Consider the following 17,936-nt stretch of genomic DNA (forward strand, 5'->3'; position numbering starts at 1 on the left):
TGGGCATTGGGAGAAGCAGGACTCTGTCTAGAACCTAGGTCCTTGAAGCATAGTCCTCCAACCAGCAGCATGGGCACCACCCGGGAGCCTGTTTGATGGAGAACTCTGATCCCACCCCATCTGATTTGGACCAGCTGAAACAGAATCAGCATTTCAACAAGATTCCTAGGTGACCTGTTTGCAGTTGGAGTTTGAGAAACACCGTCTAGAACACGAGTCTCCTTCCACTGCTGGAGGAGGGTCCCAGGCTACAGAGTTCACTAACAAGGTCACAGATGGAGAGGCTTGTGAAGAATCTGGGAAGCCAGTGGCCACTTCACAGAAGAGAGGATGCCTGAGGCTCAGCAAAGGGCAATGGCTCTCTCCCAGAAGCACAGTGACTCAGTGACGGGGTTGGGAGGGGAATTCCCAGGATCCCTTCCCAGGGGATCCCTGCCCACCTGGCCGGGCTCTGAGGCTCTTTCATTCCACATCCTGAGGCCCGTCTGTCCAGAAGGCCAACCTGCCTCTGGTCCTGCCCGCAGGGAAGGACCTCAGCCATCCCCATGTGCAGGTTGCAGAAGTTTGCCCACTGGGGCGGGTGTCACCATGTCAGGGCCCCTGCTCATTGGGCTACAGGGAGGCCTGTCCAGGGCTGGAAGGCCATGGCCATGGCTGTGCACTCCAGGTCCCTTCCTGCTAAGGAAGCACTCACTTGGACATCTTCCTGCGTTTTCTCTCCTCAGCCTTGGCCTTCTGGGCAGAAGTCAGGCTCTCCGCCTCGGCCAGGTTGTCCACGGCAATGGCCAGGAAGACATTGAGCAGGATGTCTGAGCAGGTTTAGCTAAGGAGCCTTGGGTTGGAGGTGGAAGGGAGCCTCCGGAGCAGGAGTCCTGCCTGCCTGCATGTGGGCAGGTCCTAACCCCACTCCCAGAGCTACCCATGGGACACAGCTGAAGGCCCTCAGGGAAACCTGCCTGCAGAGGGTACCCAGAAAGGAGCCTGAATCCACTGTGGCCTTGAACCCATGCATTTCCTGTCCAGACTGGCTGCAGCTCCCACACTGAGCTGCATGGAGAGCCAGAGAGGCTAAACAAGTGAGAGCCACGCGAAGCACGCCCGAGTCGGGGAACAGTGGTGTCCTTCCTCCCCACTCCCCACAATATCGGATTCCACGGTGCAGGCGCTGCCAGCATCTCCACGGCCCCATCCACCTCCCCTCATATCTCTCCTCTCATCTCTCGGCCTGTCCTAGCTCCATTCTTCTGGTCCCAGCACTCAGACGGATCATCCCGGCCACAGGGTCCTGGTGGCTCCCTGCCTGCCTCTGAACCTTTGGAGGAGGCTGTCCTACCATCTTCGTGCTCCTCAGCAAAGCTCTGTCCTTCCTCCCCGCTGCTCCAGGCGCACTGACCTGGCTGGACTTAATTCCTCCCAGCTATAGCCACACACCCCAGTGAGTCTCTAACGCTTCTGGCAGAAAGAATTATCCTACATCTATACCTGCGCTTGCTATGACCTGCCCACCACCCCGTGGGCCTGGGAACTCCCCTCCAGCCAGAGGGCCTGGCTGCCTAGAAACCAGACACCCTTGACCCTCGTTTTAAGCCCGTTCCCCCACCCCCCACTGAGCTCTTTTCTGCACCCTGCTTCCGGGGGGATACAGTTGCCGCAGACGAAAAGGATGATGAAATAAATGCACACAAGCACGCCAGGGTAGGCTGGCCCGCCGTAGGCCATGATCCCGTTGTACATCATCGAGGTCCAGTCTTCACCTGTCAGGACCTGTGTGGACGGAGGAACAAGGGCTCAGGAGCCTCCTCTCACTCTGCGGTTCTCTTAGACCTTCCCTCTTTTCATTCCACGGTCCTTGTGGCCACCCGCTGCTCTCCTCAAAACCCCTATTCCAGCTGGGTGCAGTGGCTCACACCTGTAATCCTAGTACATTGAGGAGGCCAAGGTGGGTGGATTATTTGAGGTCAGGAGTTCGAGACCAGCTTGGTCAATATGGTAAAAATGCAAAAATTAGCCAGGCGTGGTGACAGGCACCTGCAATCTCAGCTACTTGGGAGGCTGAGGTAGGAGAATCGCTTGACCCCAGGAGGTGGAGGGTGCAGTGAGCTGAGATTGTGCCACTGCAATCCAGTCTGGGCAACAGAGCGAGACTCCATCTCAAAAAACAAAACAAAACCCCTATTCCAATGATCTAGAAGCTTACTGCTGCTCTCTGTGGACAAGGAATTGGACTGTGGGCTCGCCCCTTCCCTGTTCTGTCCTTATCCCCGGGCTTCACTGTGCTGCACCCATCCAGGCCTCCTGTTATTCTGGCCTTAGAAGTCATGTGAAATGTCAAGCCTCTTGAAAGGCCTGAGGCCTGACCAGCCAGTGGGGCTAATGGAAGAAAGAGAGGGCAAAGCCATCCACAGGACCGACAGACGATCACACATGGCCCCTCTCACTGGTACAACAGGAAGGTGTCACTCATGAAATATGGGCCACCCCACAGAGGAGTGTGTCCATGCGTACACTAAGAAAACTCCTCCAGGAGACCAGGCGTCCTGAAAGCCTCTCACTGGGCCACAGTCATGCTCCCCGGGTGGCTGATAGCGGATTGGCGGATTGGCCGTGCTGTGCCTGCAGAGTGGGAAATGGTTTGCATTTCTCTGGGGCTTTCCCAGCCTTGGGGAGGAAATGCTTCCCTTATCTGACTTTGGCCTGAGACATGAGTAGCACATGGGAGAGAAAGCTCACATCTGGACTCGCAGGCCGTCCCTAATGCAGTCATATTATCCTGCAGCAGGCCAGCACTGTGCTGGGTGCCAGAAACAGAGACTAATCAGACAAAGTGGGTGCAGACGCAGTGAAGGGGACACATAAGCAAGTGTTACAATGGAGAGAAGCACAGGTGACAGGGGAACTCGGAGAAAGACATTGTACTCAACCAGGAGATCAGAGAAGGCTTCCTGGAGGAGGTGATGCCCACCTTGACCTTGAAGGACAAGGAGCAGGATTCAGCAACTGTACAGAAGGAGGGACACGCAGAGGGCTAGCCTACCTGGAAGACGCTGATGAGGGCTTGGGGAAAGTTGTCGAAGTTGCTGCGCCGAACTTCTGTGTCCTCAAAGTCATACCTGCCCCCAAAGAGCTGCATGCCCAGGAGGGCGAAGATGACGATGAAGAGGAAGAGCAGCAGCAGCAGGGAGGCGATGGAGCGGATGGAGTTCAGCAGGGACGCCACCAGGTTGCTCAGCGACGTCCAATACCTGAAGGAGGGGGAGCCGCAAGCAGGGAGGGGACAGACCCTCTCACTGGGGCCCAAGAGGTGTGGACAGGCCTGGGGGGAAGGCTCGGGACTGAGGTGACACAGAAGGAGGGGGCTGCAAGGCCCTGGATCCGTGGCTGCGTGCTCACTCTCCTTCCTCAGAGCACTTTCCTGTTTGTAATTTCACACTCGTTAATATGACTATTGATTAACTTTAGGTCCCATCACTGGACGAGAAACTCCGTGAGAGTAAGGACAGCTTCTCTCCTGCACAGCCCCAGTGCCCTGTGCTTAGCACAGTACCCAGCTCACGCGGGTGCTGGATAAGTACGGCCAGCAGATGGACCCAGCTCCTCTTCCCCGGCCACCTCACAGAGGCCCCGATTCTGTGTGTCCCTCCTTCTTTCTTGTTTCCACCCCTTTCCCTACTGCTCTTCCTGTCTGCCTTCCCTCTTCCCATCTTTCCTTTTCTCTTCTTCCTTTCTCTTTTCCACCACCCCTTCTCCCTGCCCTGCCACAGACTGTGGTAAGAAAAGAATAGAGAAATGAGTTCAAACTGGGGAAGTGATTCCTTTTTCACAGAAGGAGGTTATTTCAAGGAGGGAGGGAAGTCCGGGCAAGGGGCCACTGGTGGACCTGCACAGATCCCAGACCCGGGAAATGAGACGAGTGTAGACCAGACCAGGCCGTGGTGCCCATGGGGGACCCCAGAGTGCCAGCCGACCCTGGTGCTCACTTGGTGATCTTGAAGATCCTCAGGAGGCGGATGCAGCGGAGCACGGAGATGCCTAGGGGCGTCATGGCGCCCGCCTCCACCAGCAGGACCTCCAGGATGCCGCTGCACACCACGAAGCAGTCAAAGCGGTTGAAGATGGACATGAAGTACTGGCGCAGGCCCAGCCCATACATCTTCATCAGCATCTCGATGGTGAACAGGGACAGCAGCACCCGGTTGGCGATGTCTGCAGGGTTGGTAGCACAGCCCTGGCATCACTCTTCTTCCCTTCTCCCGCCTCCCAGCCTTGGTCTTGGCTGGGCCTCAACCCAGGACACCCCTTCTCTTGTTTCCTTGTTTCCAAGGCACCATGGATTTCTGGGGGGAGGTTCAGGGGGCAGGGCCTCATGCTGCCCAGACTGGAGTGAAGTGGCACAATCATGGCACACCGCAGCCTCGAATTCCCAGGATCAAGTGTTCCTCCACCCCACCGGCATGCACCACCACATCCAGCTAATTTTTTTATTTTTAGTAGAAACAGGGTTTCATTCCTGTTGCCCAGGCTGGTCTTGAACTCCTGGGCTCAAGCAATCTGCTGGCCTCAACCTCCCAAAATGCTGGGATTACGGGTGTGAACCACTGTGCCCAGCGAATATTTTAATTAACTTAAAAAGAAACCTGATGACTTTTGCCCATTGATTACTTGCAAGCTAATTCATATTTAACAGAAAGAGGATCTTATTACTTTTCATTCTACTGAGGTTCATGAAGTCCACTATTCTCTCACTCCTATACGCCTCCCTCCCTCCTGGTAGAGAAGGGTCTCCTCACATACCCGAAGCCAATCCTTCCTCCTTTGCTTTGCCCCCTCCCCCTTCTTGGGAAGCTCCCTGTCCATGACCCTTATTTAAATTCTTCCTTCAAATGGACCCTCCCTTTGCCATTCTTATTAATTTTTCTTTTTTTAGACGGAGTCTCACTTTGTCACCCAGGCTGGAGTGCAATGGCTTGAACTTGGCTCACTGCAACCTTCGCCTCCTGAGTTCAAGCGATTCTCCTGCCTCAGCCTCCCAAGTATCTGGGACTACGGGCACGTGCCACCACGCCTGGCTAATATATATATATATTTTTCAGTAGAGATGGGGTTTCACTGTGTTAGCCAGGATGGTTTCGATCTCCTGATCTTTTGATCCGCCCACCTCGGCCTCCCAAAGTGCTGGGATTACAGGCGTGAGCCACCGCGCCCGGCCCCTTTGCCATTCTTAAAAGCCCAAGTCTCTCCCATTTTCCCTCCATCTCTTGTCCTCGCCTCTCCTGCCGGTCACCGTCAAGTTCCCAACAGAGTTGTCTATATCGCTCTCTTCACTTCACCCCTTGCCCTGCCCCGTTTGCTCTTCGCCTCATTCCTACCTGGACGCACCCTCGCTACTTCACCAGCACAATTTCCTCCAGGGGCGTCAATCTGCCACATCTAATGCTGATCTAACCCCCTGCTCCTGACCTCCCAGCAGCACTGGGCACTGTGGCCCATCATCTTTCTTTTTCAAGCATTCCGTCCTTGGCTTCTGTGGTGTCACATCCTTCTGGGTTTCCTCTACTTCTCTGTATTTTCCTAAGCCTCCTCTACAGGTGCATTCTTTATATCAGCAAGAATAGGGTCTTCCAGTCCCCCCACTTTGTTTCTGTGTCCTGACTGAAAATCAGAGTGCCTTGACCACTCTGCCCTGCAGCTACAGGTTTTTCTCGGCAGGCTTGACCTCAACCCGGGGCTTTGAACATTCCCAGGCGCTAACAAAGCCAATAGGTGTTGCCCCAAACATTGACAGGAACTGGCCGCAGCCCTGAGCCAGATTCCTTAAACCCTTATATAAAGTCCATGCCCTGACCCTATGGCTGCGGATCAGCCGAGGTAGAACACCCCTTTTCTCTTGCTGTCCATCGCGAGGATTGCTGCAGCATTCTGTCGTGAGTTTCTCCAGTAACAGCTTTGGAGGGACCACCCTGGCGTTTAGTGCTTCTTTCTTTGGAATCACAACCCACCCTATCTCAGGGCTGTTTGGGGTAGTCCTTTGTGAGAATTCCCCTACCACTGCTTTTGGGGCAATTCCAGCTGAGGGTTCAGCAGGATAAAACAGCAAGTCATTGAATGCTTGATTTGAGTGATTCCCTTGAGTATACACTGCCCTGGGGATCTGGTGTTATCTAAGACCACAGCTTCAGACCATCCCCACCAGTGCCTCTCAGATTTAATTTTTCAACTGAGACCACTCTGCTGAGTTCCAGATCTATTTTTCCATCTGCTTTCTTGACATACCCATTGGGATGTCTCAAAGGCACATCAAACTCACCATGGCCAAGACGAAGCTCATGGACACTGCCCATCCTCCCCCGCTACCCAAAATACTTGGTCATTAACCATTTTCTCAGTAGGTGGCACTACTACCCATTTATCTGCATAGACTACAAACCTCAAAATCACACCTGACTCCTCGTGGTGGGCAGTGTTCACATCATCTCCACATTTGGTCATTGACAGTGCTTTGGCAATGATTGGCACATTCAAGGTGCTCTCAAGAAGACTGGTTTAAATGAATGAATGAATGAATTCATCTGATCTGTAGCTAGTAACTTAGAACTAGCTTTGTTTCCTATTTCATTCCCATAGAAAAAGACAATCTTGTTTTCTATTTATTTTCCTTCTTTTACCTCTTTTATCATTTTAAAACAGTCTCCTTTGCACCGTTCCATCATCTCAGGTTTCCCGAGCTGCCGGCTTTCATTGGTTGGACCTGATGACTCTTTGTCAGGGTGGCTCTGTTCCTTCTTTGGTTTCCCGGGTTTTTTTTTGTTTTAAATTGTGAGCTCATCTTCAGGAAACACTCTTCCCTGCAGGAATTCTACGTGCCTTCGATTAAGAAGCATCCTTAAAGAACGGTTAATGTTTGCTTCTGTTGGGTACCCCAGGAATTTTGCTTGTTTGCAACTTGATTTTTAGGCTGCTATCTTAGCTTAGGCTCCTCGGACCATGAGAGGTAGAGCATATTGGCCCCCATACCTATGCAAGGCACTGATCGGATTTTGATTTTTCACTCGAGACATGTTTCCTTTCTCCTCGGGCCTCTGGCAGGAATAAACTTCTGAGCTCACTCCCTGGCCCAGTGAACTTTTTGCTTCCTTTCCATGGGGGCGGCCTCTCTAGGGCCCTGGCTCTATGCAGCTGTGCCAGTTCCCGTTCCCACCTCACGCAGGCCCAGGGCCCTGTCGCCAGCCCTGCACGGGACTTAGGAACCCAGCTGCTGCCCATTAGGGTTTAGGCCTAGGTCTGAAATGTCCTTGGAAGGCAGCTCACACGCTCACTGCTCCGGCTTTGGCTCACTCCTTTGTTTCTGCCACTCGGAGACTTCCTTTTCATTCCGTGAGACACCGTTATTATGCCTCGTGCAGCATCGTGGCGTGTCCGTGGTGGGGAGGGCACTTAGTACATCCACGGTGTCGTTGGAACCGGCCCTCCTTTTCTTAGATCCCACGCCTCTCCTGGTCCAGAGCTCCGCACCCAGGGGAATATCTACCACACCAACCAGGCCGACTCATTCGCCTGCCACCAAGACTGAGTTTTCCAAGACTCAAGTCTGATCACATCATTTCCTGCTTTTAACTTCTCATTGGCTTTCCATGGCCTAAAGTGTAAAGTCCAACACTTTATTAACATAGAAGGCCTGATAGTGTTTGCATAGATATCCCTGCCCAGATCTCATGTTGAAATGTAATCCCCAATACTGGAGCTGGGGCCTGGTGGCGGGGTCAGGGGGGTGTTTGGATTATGGGGAGGGATTCCTCATGAATGGCTTGGGCCATTTCTTTGGTGGTAAGTGAGCTCCCTCTGAGTTCACCACAAAACCCGTCATTTAAAAGCGTGTGGCCCCTCCCCTCCACTCTCTCTCTCTTGCTCCCGCTTTCACCATGTGACGTGCCTGCCCTCCCTGTGCCTTCCACCATGATTGCAGGCTTCCCAAGGCCTCCTCGGAAGCCGAGCGGGTGCCAGCCCATGTTTGCTGTGAAGCCTGCAGAGCTGTGAGCCAACCAAACCTCTTTTCTTCATAAATTACCTAGTCTCAGGTAGTTTCTTATAGCAGTGCAAGGATGGCCTGACACAAGGCCCCCGTGAGCAAACACATCTCTTACTATCTAGGCTTAGGATCCCTATTGCTCTCTTAGACACACATAAACTCCTACGGCTTCCCGAATTCACTAAGCTGTTTCACATCTTCATATCTTTGCACACACTGTTCCTTCTGCAGCATCCCCTCCTCCCTTTGACCGCCTGGGGCTTGTCTACATGTCCCTTAAGATCCACAGAGCGCCAGCATCTCTTCTGTGATTCTCCTCTTGCTGCTACCTTGTATTCCCCTCTGTCATTGCCCTCCTTGTATTGACTTGGAATTATTTATTAACATCAGCCTCCCCTCTGGCCAAGTAAGCTCCTTGAAGCCAGGAGCAGTGTATTACTGTTCTCTGTATCCTGAGTTATTTCCCCGTGCCTTACGTACAGGACGCACTCAGTAAGTACCTGGTGAAAGACTGCTGTTTTTGTAGCAGAATGTGAACTTGGGTGCACAGAGTTCTAAATTACTAGCAATTTTATGTCCAGTGACCTGTGGTTGGAATAATCTGCCTGGACACCTGGGCAAGCACCTGTCCCAACCTATGGCTTTGACTGCCTCGGTGAGCAACAAGCCCAGGCAGAAGAGAGTTGGGTATGTCGCTTTGCCACTTGAGGTCTCTGTTTTTCCCTTGGGAAAGGAACGGGTTAGGTCATATAATCCAGCACTCATGGTCCATAATTTTTAGAAAATGATGTTGATATCTAATCGACCTCTTCTGTAAAGAAGAGGTTTTGGCATCCAGCCACAGCCACATCTGCCCTCCTCCTGGCTTCAGTCCGTTCCGCCTTACCTTGCAAGTGGGTCAGCCAGAGAGGTTGGTTGTGATGCTCTGAGGCGATAGACAGGGTGTTCAGGGCAACGATGAGAATCACCAGCCAGTAGAAGACCTTGGACTTCACGATGTCGTGGCACTTCCAGCGAAAGATGCGGTTCCACTGCCTCCAGTGCCGGCTGAGGGAGGGGACAGAGGACGGCGCGCAGTGCTGTGCTGCTCTACACCCCGCCTTTCCACGCTGCCTTCAGACACACTCCAGCCATGCGTAGCCTGACCACCCTCTTCCTCCAGCCACGTGAAAGGAGCTCAGGGCATGAGCTGGAGAGCCAGACTGAGTAAAATCCTCCAGCTTTCACGGAACAGCAACAGCAGGGCAAACCTCCCAGGCAGTGGAATGAGAGGATGCAGGCAAAATGCTTAGCCCAAGTGCCTGGCAAGGAGCAGGCGCTCCATGTGGTTTAATTTTAATTAAAGCAACTCTGGGACACCACATTTAGCCCATTATCAAAGGCCACTCTTCAACAAATTAACATCTGGTGGGGGGATGTGGAGAAATCAGCTTTGATAGTACAATGTTTTGGGATGAATTGGCAGCACTTACTAAAATTTAAAATCCATATGCTCTATGTATTGTTTTATTATTTATTTATTTGGACAGGTCTTGCTAGGTTGCCTAGACTGGACTTGAACTCTCGTGCTCAAGTGATCCTCCCACCTCAGACTCCCGAGGAGCTGGGAGTAGCTATACCCTGTGACCCAGCACTTCTATTTCTAGAGTTCCCTTGGCAGAAATGGTCATACTCATGCACAGCTGTTCCCTGCAGCACCGTTCGCATTGCCAAAGCGGGGAAGGATGAACTACGTTGTGATATATTCAACCTGCGGAATATTTTACACCCAAAGATACATAAAAAGAAAGTGACTCTCTTGTGAAAATTGCTCTCAATAGATTATTTTAAGTTAAAAAAATGTAAGTCACTAGATAATCCTTTAATGGATTATCCTTTAGTGTATATTCTATTCATTTATTTGACAAACATTTGGCCACACCTCCCATGTGCTAGGCACTGCTCTAGTCCCTGCAGTGACAGCAGTTAACATAAACAACCCCGTTATGTAAAAAAATCAGAACAAAAACAAAAAAATCCTGGCACGTGTGTGTGTGTGTGTGTGTGTGTGTGCCTGTGTGTGTGCATGTGAAGAGAGACGCGAGCACAGAAAAGGTCTTCGAGGCACACACATCTGTTACCATGGTTACCTCTTTGAAGGGCACTGGGGACCTTCATCTTTTCTTTGATGTATATCTCTATTGTTTGATCTTTAAAATTATAATTAAGTGTGAATTTATAACAGGAAACAGCCAACCAAACCAACCAACCCTCCTCTTAAGACAAAGGCGAGAGAGCGTGGCGTGTGCTCTTGTCTCCAGCCTCCTTCCTGAGGGGCTCCTGGTTCGTGCAGCCTCTGCCGCGCACCTTCCCTCTTCCCTCGCAGAGGTTGCCAGCACGAATGACCTCACGAAGCTTCGCCCGGATCAGAGTGCAGCCCCAAGCATGCTCACTGCCCTGGAGGCTCCCAGTGTCCTTCTTGTGTGCTACATAAATAGGTCATCTGCTCAGGACCCCTCTGATCGCACATTCCCTGAGGATCTGGTCCCTGCGGAGGTCCCTCAGAGCAGAAACTGGCCCTGTTTTCTTAAAAAGGCTGCCTTTCTAAAGGATTAGACACGTGACTTTGAAGCCACTGAGGGGAAGTAACTGGACTCTACCCTCGTGTCTCAGGAAGCTGGGGGCTGGGGGTTTCCTGGGGCGATGGGCAGATACTCACATGAACTGGATGACTTTGTTCAAGCCCGCAATTTCATACAGGCTCTCCGTATCAGAGCCACCTTCATCCAAAGACAGCTTTCCTGGAGACAGGAGAGAAAGAGTCAGCCAGCCTTCGGGGCCCCTCTGCGCTGGACACACCTGGGTTGGGCAACCAAGACAAGGGCCCATTGACCAGAGACATCTGCGACAACAGGTCCTCGGTAGGCCTGGATTTCTTTGTGTTTTCCAGAGACTGAGAGTCCCAAGTGCTAAAAAGCCCACTTTTTTTTTTTCTTTTTTTGAGATGGAGTCTCGCTCCATCACCCAGGCTGGAGGGCAGCGGCGCGATCTAGGCTCGCTGCAACCTCCACCTCCCAGGTTCAAGCGATTCTCCTGTCTCAGCCTCATGAGTAGCTGGGCTTACAGGCAGACACCACAAAGTCCAGTTAATTTTTGTATGTTTAGTAGAGACGGGGTTTCACTAAGTTGGTTAGTCTGGCCTTGAACTCCTGACTTCGTGATCTGCTCTTTGGCGGAATGCAGTGGCTTACAGGTGTGAGCCACTGTACTCGGCCAAAAAGCCCACTTTATCTGCAGCCTCGGAGCCATGAGGAGGGCAGCCTGCATCTTTGGGAAGAATTCTGGTCACACCTGGATCTTATCATTTTGAGCCATTTTCTTTAGGCAAGTCATTCACCCTAAAGGGCTAATGTTGGACTTGTTCACTGGGTCTCCCAGGCCTGCTGGGGTTAAATGAGGTAGTGCTCTCCATGGAGCCTGCAGGCAAGGTGCAGCTTAGAGGTGGGAGTGAGAGGGTGGGGTGAGTACTGACCACGTCTTTGGGCCCAAACCTTCTCTGAAGTCTTCAACATCCATGACCTCGCCCTGCGTGATCCAGCTCATGTAGCCCCGAAGGTCCTCATCCAGTTGCTGCTTCTCCCGGAGCTTCTGGAAGGTTCCCCTGGACTTGGCCTTCTCCCGCTCCTTGGTGAATTCCCTGAAATGGGATGGGGATGCCAGGAGGGGAGGAGAAGAAAAAACAGGGCTGGGGAAAGACTGGGCTTCCTGGGGGTGGACAAGCGCATTCTGTGGCTGGAGTACTGCTTTTTCTGGCCCCGGGGTGTTGCCGGGAGCCCAGGTGCCCCTCAAGGTGGGTGAGGGGCAGCCCCTCTCCCTGCCCGCTCACCTCTCTGCACTCTCCAGGAACACCCTGGAGCACTCCCTGCCCCTTCCTCGTTTCTTCCTTCTCATCCATCTCAGTGTCTCCTGCCTTGTTTTGGGGTGCCCCTTGGACGTTGGAGGTTCCTGACAAGGCAGTCCATTGCCTAACTGAATCATCCACGGAGCCCCCCATTGGCCACACCAACCTTTCAAGCTACCTTAGAAATTTAGTTTTGTACAGAAAGGCCTGGAGAAAATTCTCCTGGGACTCCAAAAAGCAAAGTGGCAGGGCTGGAAAAAAGGTCCCGAGGTTCTGCGAGGGATCTTCAGGCCAGCAGAGGGCAGCCCTGAGCCACCAGGCAGGACCCCGTGGGACAGGGGAAGACGGCAGCGCAGGCGTGGGCTCTGAGGAGCTGGGCCCAGCGGCCAGGAGGGGTCGGCCCACAGGACAGGTGGAGTCGCCCTGGCCAGGCGGGATCCAGGCAGGGGTTCGTGACCAGTTTGTGCCACGGACTCTTTGAAAGTCCAGTGAAGCCTATGGATCACGCCTCAGAATAATGTGAAATGCATAAAATCAAACCATAGCACGACAAAGACGCCAATTACAGCCAGGCTTCTCTCAATGACTGGTCTACGTTCTGAGAAGGGCATCGCTAGGCGACTTCATCTCTGTGTAGACATCAGGAGTGTACTTACACACACCCAGATGGGAGAGCCCACTACACATCTGGGCTGTGTGGCATAGCCTATGGCTCCTAGGCTACAAAGCTGGACAGCAGGCATACTGTATACTATGCTGCATACTGTAGGCAACTGTAAGTATCTGTGGATCTAAACACGGCGGAACATGGAAAAGGTACAATAAAAATGCAGTACAATCTTAGCGCACCACTGTTGTATCTGCAGCCCGTCACTGACTGAATTGTCATCATGCAGCAGATGACTGTATGTTAAAATGTCACTATTAAAATGCAAAAAAAATTGGGATGGAGTAGTCCATGTGCTTTTTCATTAACTCATTAACTAGCAAGATGCAGCTGCAGGTCTGATGATCACAATTTCAAAGTACGGCGTGATTAGTATAAATACTATTCACAATGTAAGGTGACACGATTTCTGAGAGGACAAGTCACAGGCCCTGCTAATAGCACTGTGGCTTGTTGTCTATGTTTATTACTGAAGGAAACACTAAATTTCAGTTACAGTTGTGAAAAATAAAGATACATGTTTCCTATCCAAGTTCACAGACCCCTGAATTCTGTCTACAGACTGCCTGGAGGGAAGCTTCTGGAATGCAGTAACACCACGGGGGAAGAAGGCTGATGGCAACTTCTAGCCTCTCCTCTACGCTGGGGTGGGTGGACGGACGGCAGCAGGACGGTCTCAAAGAGAACAGCTCTCATGAATCATGACCATTAGTATTCAGTGCTTATTTTGTGCTGCACTCTGTTCTAAGTACTTTATATGTATTAACTTATTTAATCCTCACAAGAACCCTATGAGATAGATACTGAAATAATTCTTATTTGGCAGACGTGGAAATTAAGGCACGGAGAAGCTAGGTAATTAGATAAAGGTCACACAGCCGCCAGTGCAGGGATTTAAATGTGGGCATTCTAGCTCCAGAGTCCGTGCGCTTAACCAAAACTCCACTGCCTTTTGGTGCCGAGGTGCCACTTGGGCGCCCCTGGGGCCGGGAGGCTGGAGCCTCAGGGGCTTCACTGAGGAGTGTCAAAGCAGAGGCACAGGAAGGGTGAGAATGGGGGAGGACTTGAGGAGGAGGAGAAAGGCAAATTAAAAATTGAAGGGCTCCTGCCTGCATCTCCTCTCTTTCCTGCTCACCAGGAAGGAAGCACTCTTGCCCCAGTTGAGGTTACAGAGAACCCAGGTTTGAGTCAAGGACCTGACCCACAGCCCCCTGCCCTGCTTCACTCCTTTCTCTCCTCCTCCTCTTCCCCCCGCCCCTCCTGTTTCTTCTCCCTCGTTTCCTTCTCCCTCCTCCTCCTCCTTCCTCCAGTCCCCCAGTTGCCTTTGAACTTTCTTACCCGCTCAGGACACCCAGCACCAGGTTGAGGATGAAGAAGGATCCCAGCAGAATGAGGGTGACAAAATAGATCCAGGGCCACTCGTTGCCGATGGCATCATTGACCTGGTCGGGGCAGGGGTGTGATCCTCTGAGCTGAGGGCTCGGCTCCCCTTCCCCAAGTGTGCTCATGAAGACTCCACCCAACCCTGGGGGACAAGGAGAGAAGCCATGCGGGGACAGTGACGGGACTTTTTTCCCAGCCGGAGGACTAGTCAGGAAGGACTTTTCCAGCCTGAGGACTAGGATCTGGTCTGGAAGCATCTCCCCAGGGAGATGTTGCTGACTGCCCACCTGGCTGGGCCAAGACTGACCCATTTTCCCTCCGACCGAGAGTGTCTCCTACCTGCCTCCCTCACCTGACACCTCTCATGGACTCTATCTCCAGTTGATTTATTTAAAGCCAAGATTTTTCAAATAAACAAGCTCCGTGACCCTGGACAAGTCACCTAACATCTCTGAGCATTATTCCCATCTAACGGCGAGAATGACATGGGCTCTCTCTCCTCACAGGCTTGAAACAGAGGTGAAATCGTACATATGACAGTCCTTTGACATTTAAAATAATTTGCTCCCCAATACACACTTACAATAAATATTTATACTAATCCTTTATATTTGTAAAGCGTTTGACACTTTTACAATTTTCCTTTCATAGGCAGCATCGTATTGCGGTTAATTCCAGATTAGAGCCAGGGGGATCAGAGTTTGATTCTTGGCTCTGTTGCTTACTAAGTTCTTAACTGTGGGCAACTTACTTTAATCTCTCTGAGCCTCAGTTTCCTTATCTGTAAAATGGGAGCCATGTCTTCCATCATTGAAGGATGAAATAAGGAATCTCTTAACAAACACCAAATAAATACTATACTCCAACAAAGAAACTCTTAAGTGTTGACTGTGTGCCAGGCACTGTTGTAATTGAGTTAATCCTCCCACTAACTCTGATATAGACAGTATTATTATCCTTATTTTATGGTGGAGGAAACTAGTATCTAATAATACTTATATAGGAGAGGAGTCTTGCAGAGGCAGAGAAAAAGACTCAAAAGGCCCTTTATTCCTCAAAAGGTCTGAAATTCGAAGCCATCAGAACTGAGTCACTCACAGCCAGGTTTTTCCTGGTTTCCATTCTTCACCCGCCCCTTGGATCCTGCACAGACATACTGTCTCATGAGGACTTCCCCATAGGATGCTGGGGCACATACCTGGGAACAAGAAGGGGCCTCACATCCCATATAGATTCCCCAGGGAGGAGCAAGAGGGAGCTGTGGTCACTCAAGTCAGAGACTGGCCTCCTGTGTGGACTGGCAAGCTCTCCCTCCCCACTCCCTTGCAAGCCTGTGGATGAAGGGAGACGGTTCTAACAGGTGCAAGCCCAGACCCACCCAGTAAAGGACGTCAGTCCATCCCTCCATGGTGATGCACTGGTACACGGTGAGCATGGAGAAGCCGAAGTTGTCAAAGTGGGTGATGCCGTGGTTGGGCCCTGGCCAGCCGCCTCGGCACTCACTGCCGTTGATGGTGCACCGGCGCCCTGAGCCCGTCCTGGCGCAGGGTGACGGCTCCTCATTCTCCACCGTGGCCACGATATCTGGAGGCAGAAGGCAGAGCGAGCATCAGACAACGGCAGTCGGTGGGCAGTGACAGTAGGAAAGGTGTCAGGAGCAGTCTGAGAGAACTGATCGTAGTCTAAAGACGCTCTGCTGAAAATGCGAAAGACAGCGTCACACGGAGCAGGTGGTGACGGCGAGGAGGAATGCCTGGGGCTGAGGATGGCCACAGGCAGCGGGAAGTATGTCTTGGGCCCCCGGGCCTCATGGCAGGGTCCGCTTCCAGGATTAATTGTCCTATGCAGTGCAACCCATGAAAGAGGAGTAATCTGAGTGTCATGTGTCCCCATAGAACTTTAAAAAAGGAGGCAGCTGCCTGGCTGGACTGGGGCTGGAGGTGGAGGGCTCACATGTTCTGACTTGAGAGCTCTGTCTGGGAGGTGAAATTGGAGAAGCTCCCGCAGTACTGGGCTGGGCTGTACAAGACACCCAGCTGATGGGGCAGGGGTCTGCACTTGGGAAGTTCCTGCCAGGCCCGAGCCTGCACTCCCCTTTGTTCCCCTGGATGGTGCTTTCTTGTCGCGAAAATCCTGCGCTTCTGATGACATCCTGCATCCCCTTTTATCTTAGGATGTTTTACAGTCTCCTTTTGTGTTCAGAGATTAGATTGGCTCAGCAGAACTGGAACGCTCTGCCTTACTCATAACTGCTGTGTAGGCTCAATGCTCTGAAGGTGGAAAGGAGAGGACACTGATGGTCCCGTGGGGGACCTGATCCCATGAAGTCGGAAGCCCTGATCCGAGAGGGGCTTTTGAGCACTGCTGCTCAGCATTCCTCAAGATCTCACGAGAACACCAGTGAGACCTCCAAATTCAGGTTGAAGGTGTGATTGAATGTCCCCATCTATCCATCCTGATCGTGCTTATTATAGGATGTAGATTGTGGTGGTGATGGGAAGAGGCTGAAATAGGAGGGTCTAGGAATGTAACCCCTGAAAGCTGGATCAGAGTTTACTCTCATGAATTGGGCTTGGGACTGGCATTGGGCATGAGGAGGTGATTCGAGTCTCCTAAGACGCTGAAGGTCAAGGAGAGTTATTCTGGCAAGTTCGATGCCCGGGCTCACGGAGGAGGCTAAGGCCCAGCGAGCTGCTGGCAGGGTAGAGCAGCTAGTCTCAGAGTGGGACTCGAGATTGTTTCAGGATGTCGGCCTGACCAAAATGATTTTCACAATACTGTTAAGATGGGAGTTGCCCATCTGTCTCCCAGTCTCTGAACAATGTAGACTGCAATTTTCCAGAGGCTACAAGGGTGTGATGTGATGTGGCAGCACACACACACAGAAGTTGACGTGAAAATCCAGCAGCCTCTATCAAGCAAGGCATTGAAGAGATTTACAAAAAGTGTAAAATAGCATCACCACTCTTCTCACCAAATGCTACTGGGTTTGGAAAATCTAGTCATTTTTATTAGAAATATACTATTTATGTTCTCATGTCACGAGTTTCTTACCGTTCTTTAAAACTGAATTAATAAATTAATATCATGACATGCTCCTCGGTTTTGATTTCTCATTCCATGAATAACAGCAGATCAGACCTATATCAACAAGAGCTCTCTGAGGTCCTCAGTAATTCATAAGGGTGAAAAGGGGTCCTCAGGACAAAAAGTCTGAGAAATGCTGGTTCGGCTCAAGTATATCTGGGCTTCAATGTAGGTTATTTCTGGAAACTGAACAAATGATCCCCTTTGGCTCTTGGGTGTTTTTTCTGAGGTCCCATTCAGACCCTATTCTGCTCTGAGGGGCAGCTCAGACTGAAGCTAAAACTATGTGACAGGAGAAAGTACACATAGAAATTCAGATTTATTCCATGCCTGTGTCTCCATCTACCGCTGGCCCAGAGAGCCTGGAAGATACCACATCGCATGTGGGTGTTTCAGAACAAGCCATGGCCCAGACCCCTGCTCACTTTCTTTGCTCACTGACCCAGCAGAGCTGTCCTTCCTCCAAGTCCCCCTTATCCAGGAGAAACCCATTCCCAAGGTCAACAGGTGTGGTGGCAATGGCCGACCCCTGGGCTCCCTCACCAGCTGTGCTAGGCCCTCTCCCACAGCCCCACTTTCCCTGGGAGCTCACCTGTGCCAGTGAAGTAGCAGGTTTTGTGCATCTTGCCCTTGAAGAGCTCCAGCCCGATGATGGCATAGATGATGACCATAAAGAGGACCAGCAGGGCAATGTGGAACAGGGGGAGCATGGCCTTGAAGATGGAGTTCAGGACCACCTGCAGGCCTGCAGAGGTGAGCAGGGAGGGGAAAGAGGAGTCACCTCCCCCACACTTGGTCTCATGGCCCTCCCTCCCCATAAATCTTGGGAAGCCTCTGGGATGTCAAGGTAGGAATGGGACCCAGAACTGGGGTCAAGGGAACAGGAAGGGAGAGGG

The 17,936-nt window shown here is 51.7% G+C and overlaps 1 protein-coding gene across 2 annotated transcripts in view; it reads right to left on the reverse strand.

The window, feature by feature from the left end:
• Positions 1-17,936, reverse strand: part of CACNA1S (calcium voltage-gated channel subunit alpha1 S) — a 78,428-nt gene that overhangs the window by 37,832 nt on the left and 22,660 nt on the right. For both annotated transcript variants that reach the window (XM_064360222.1, XM_064360221.1), the window contains exons 5-14: positions 17,633-17,785; positions 15,332-15,537; positions 13,909-14,012; positions 11,554-11,699; positions 10,722-10,803; positions 8,910-9,070; positions 3,978-4,203; positions 3,035-3,242; positions 1,644-1,764; positions 695-809 (exon numbers count right to left, since the gene is read on the reverse strand). In XM_064360222.1, the coding sequence (XP_064216292.1) occupies positions 695-809; positions 1,644-1,764; positions 3,035-3,242; positions 3,978-4,203; positions 8,910-9,070; positions 10,722-10,803; positions 11,554-11,699; positions 13,909-14,012; positions 15,332-15,537; positions 17,633-17,785 (1,522 nt within the window). The remainder of the gene's footprint in view (positions 1-694; positions 810-1,643; positions 1,765-3,034; positions 3,243-3,977; positions 4,204-8,909; positions 9,071-10,721; positions 10,804-11,553; positions 11,700-13,908; positions 14,013-15,331; positions 15,538-17,632; positions 17,786-17,936) is intronic.

Source organism: Aotus nancymaae, unplaced genomic scaffold (assembly GCF_030222135.1).
Source record: "Aotus nancymaae isolate 86718 unplaced genomic scaffold, 86718_ANA_hifiasm-v0.15.2.pri h1tg000039l, whole genome shotgun sequence".
Taxonomy (NCBI): Eukaryota; Metazoa; Chordata; class Mammalia; order Primates; family Aotidae; genus Aotus; species Aotus nancymaae.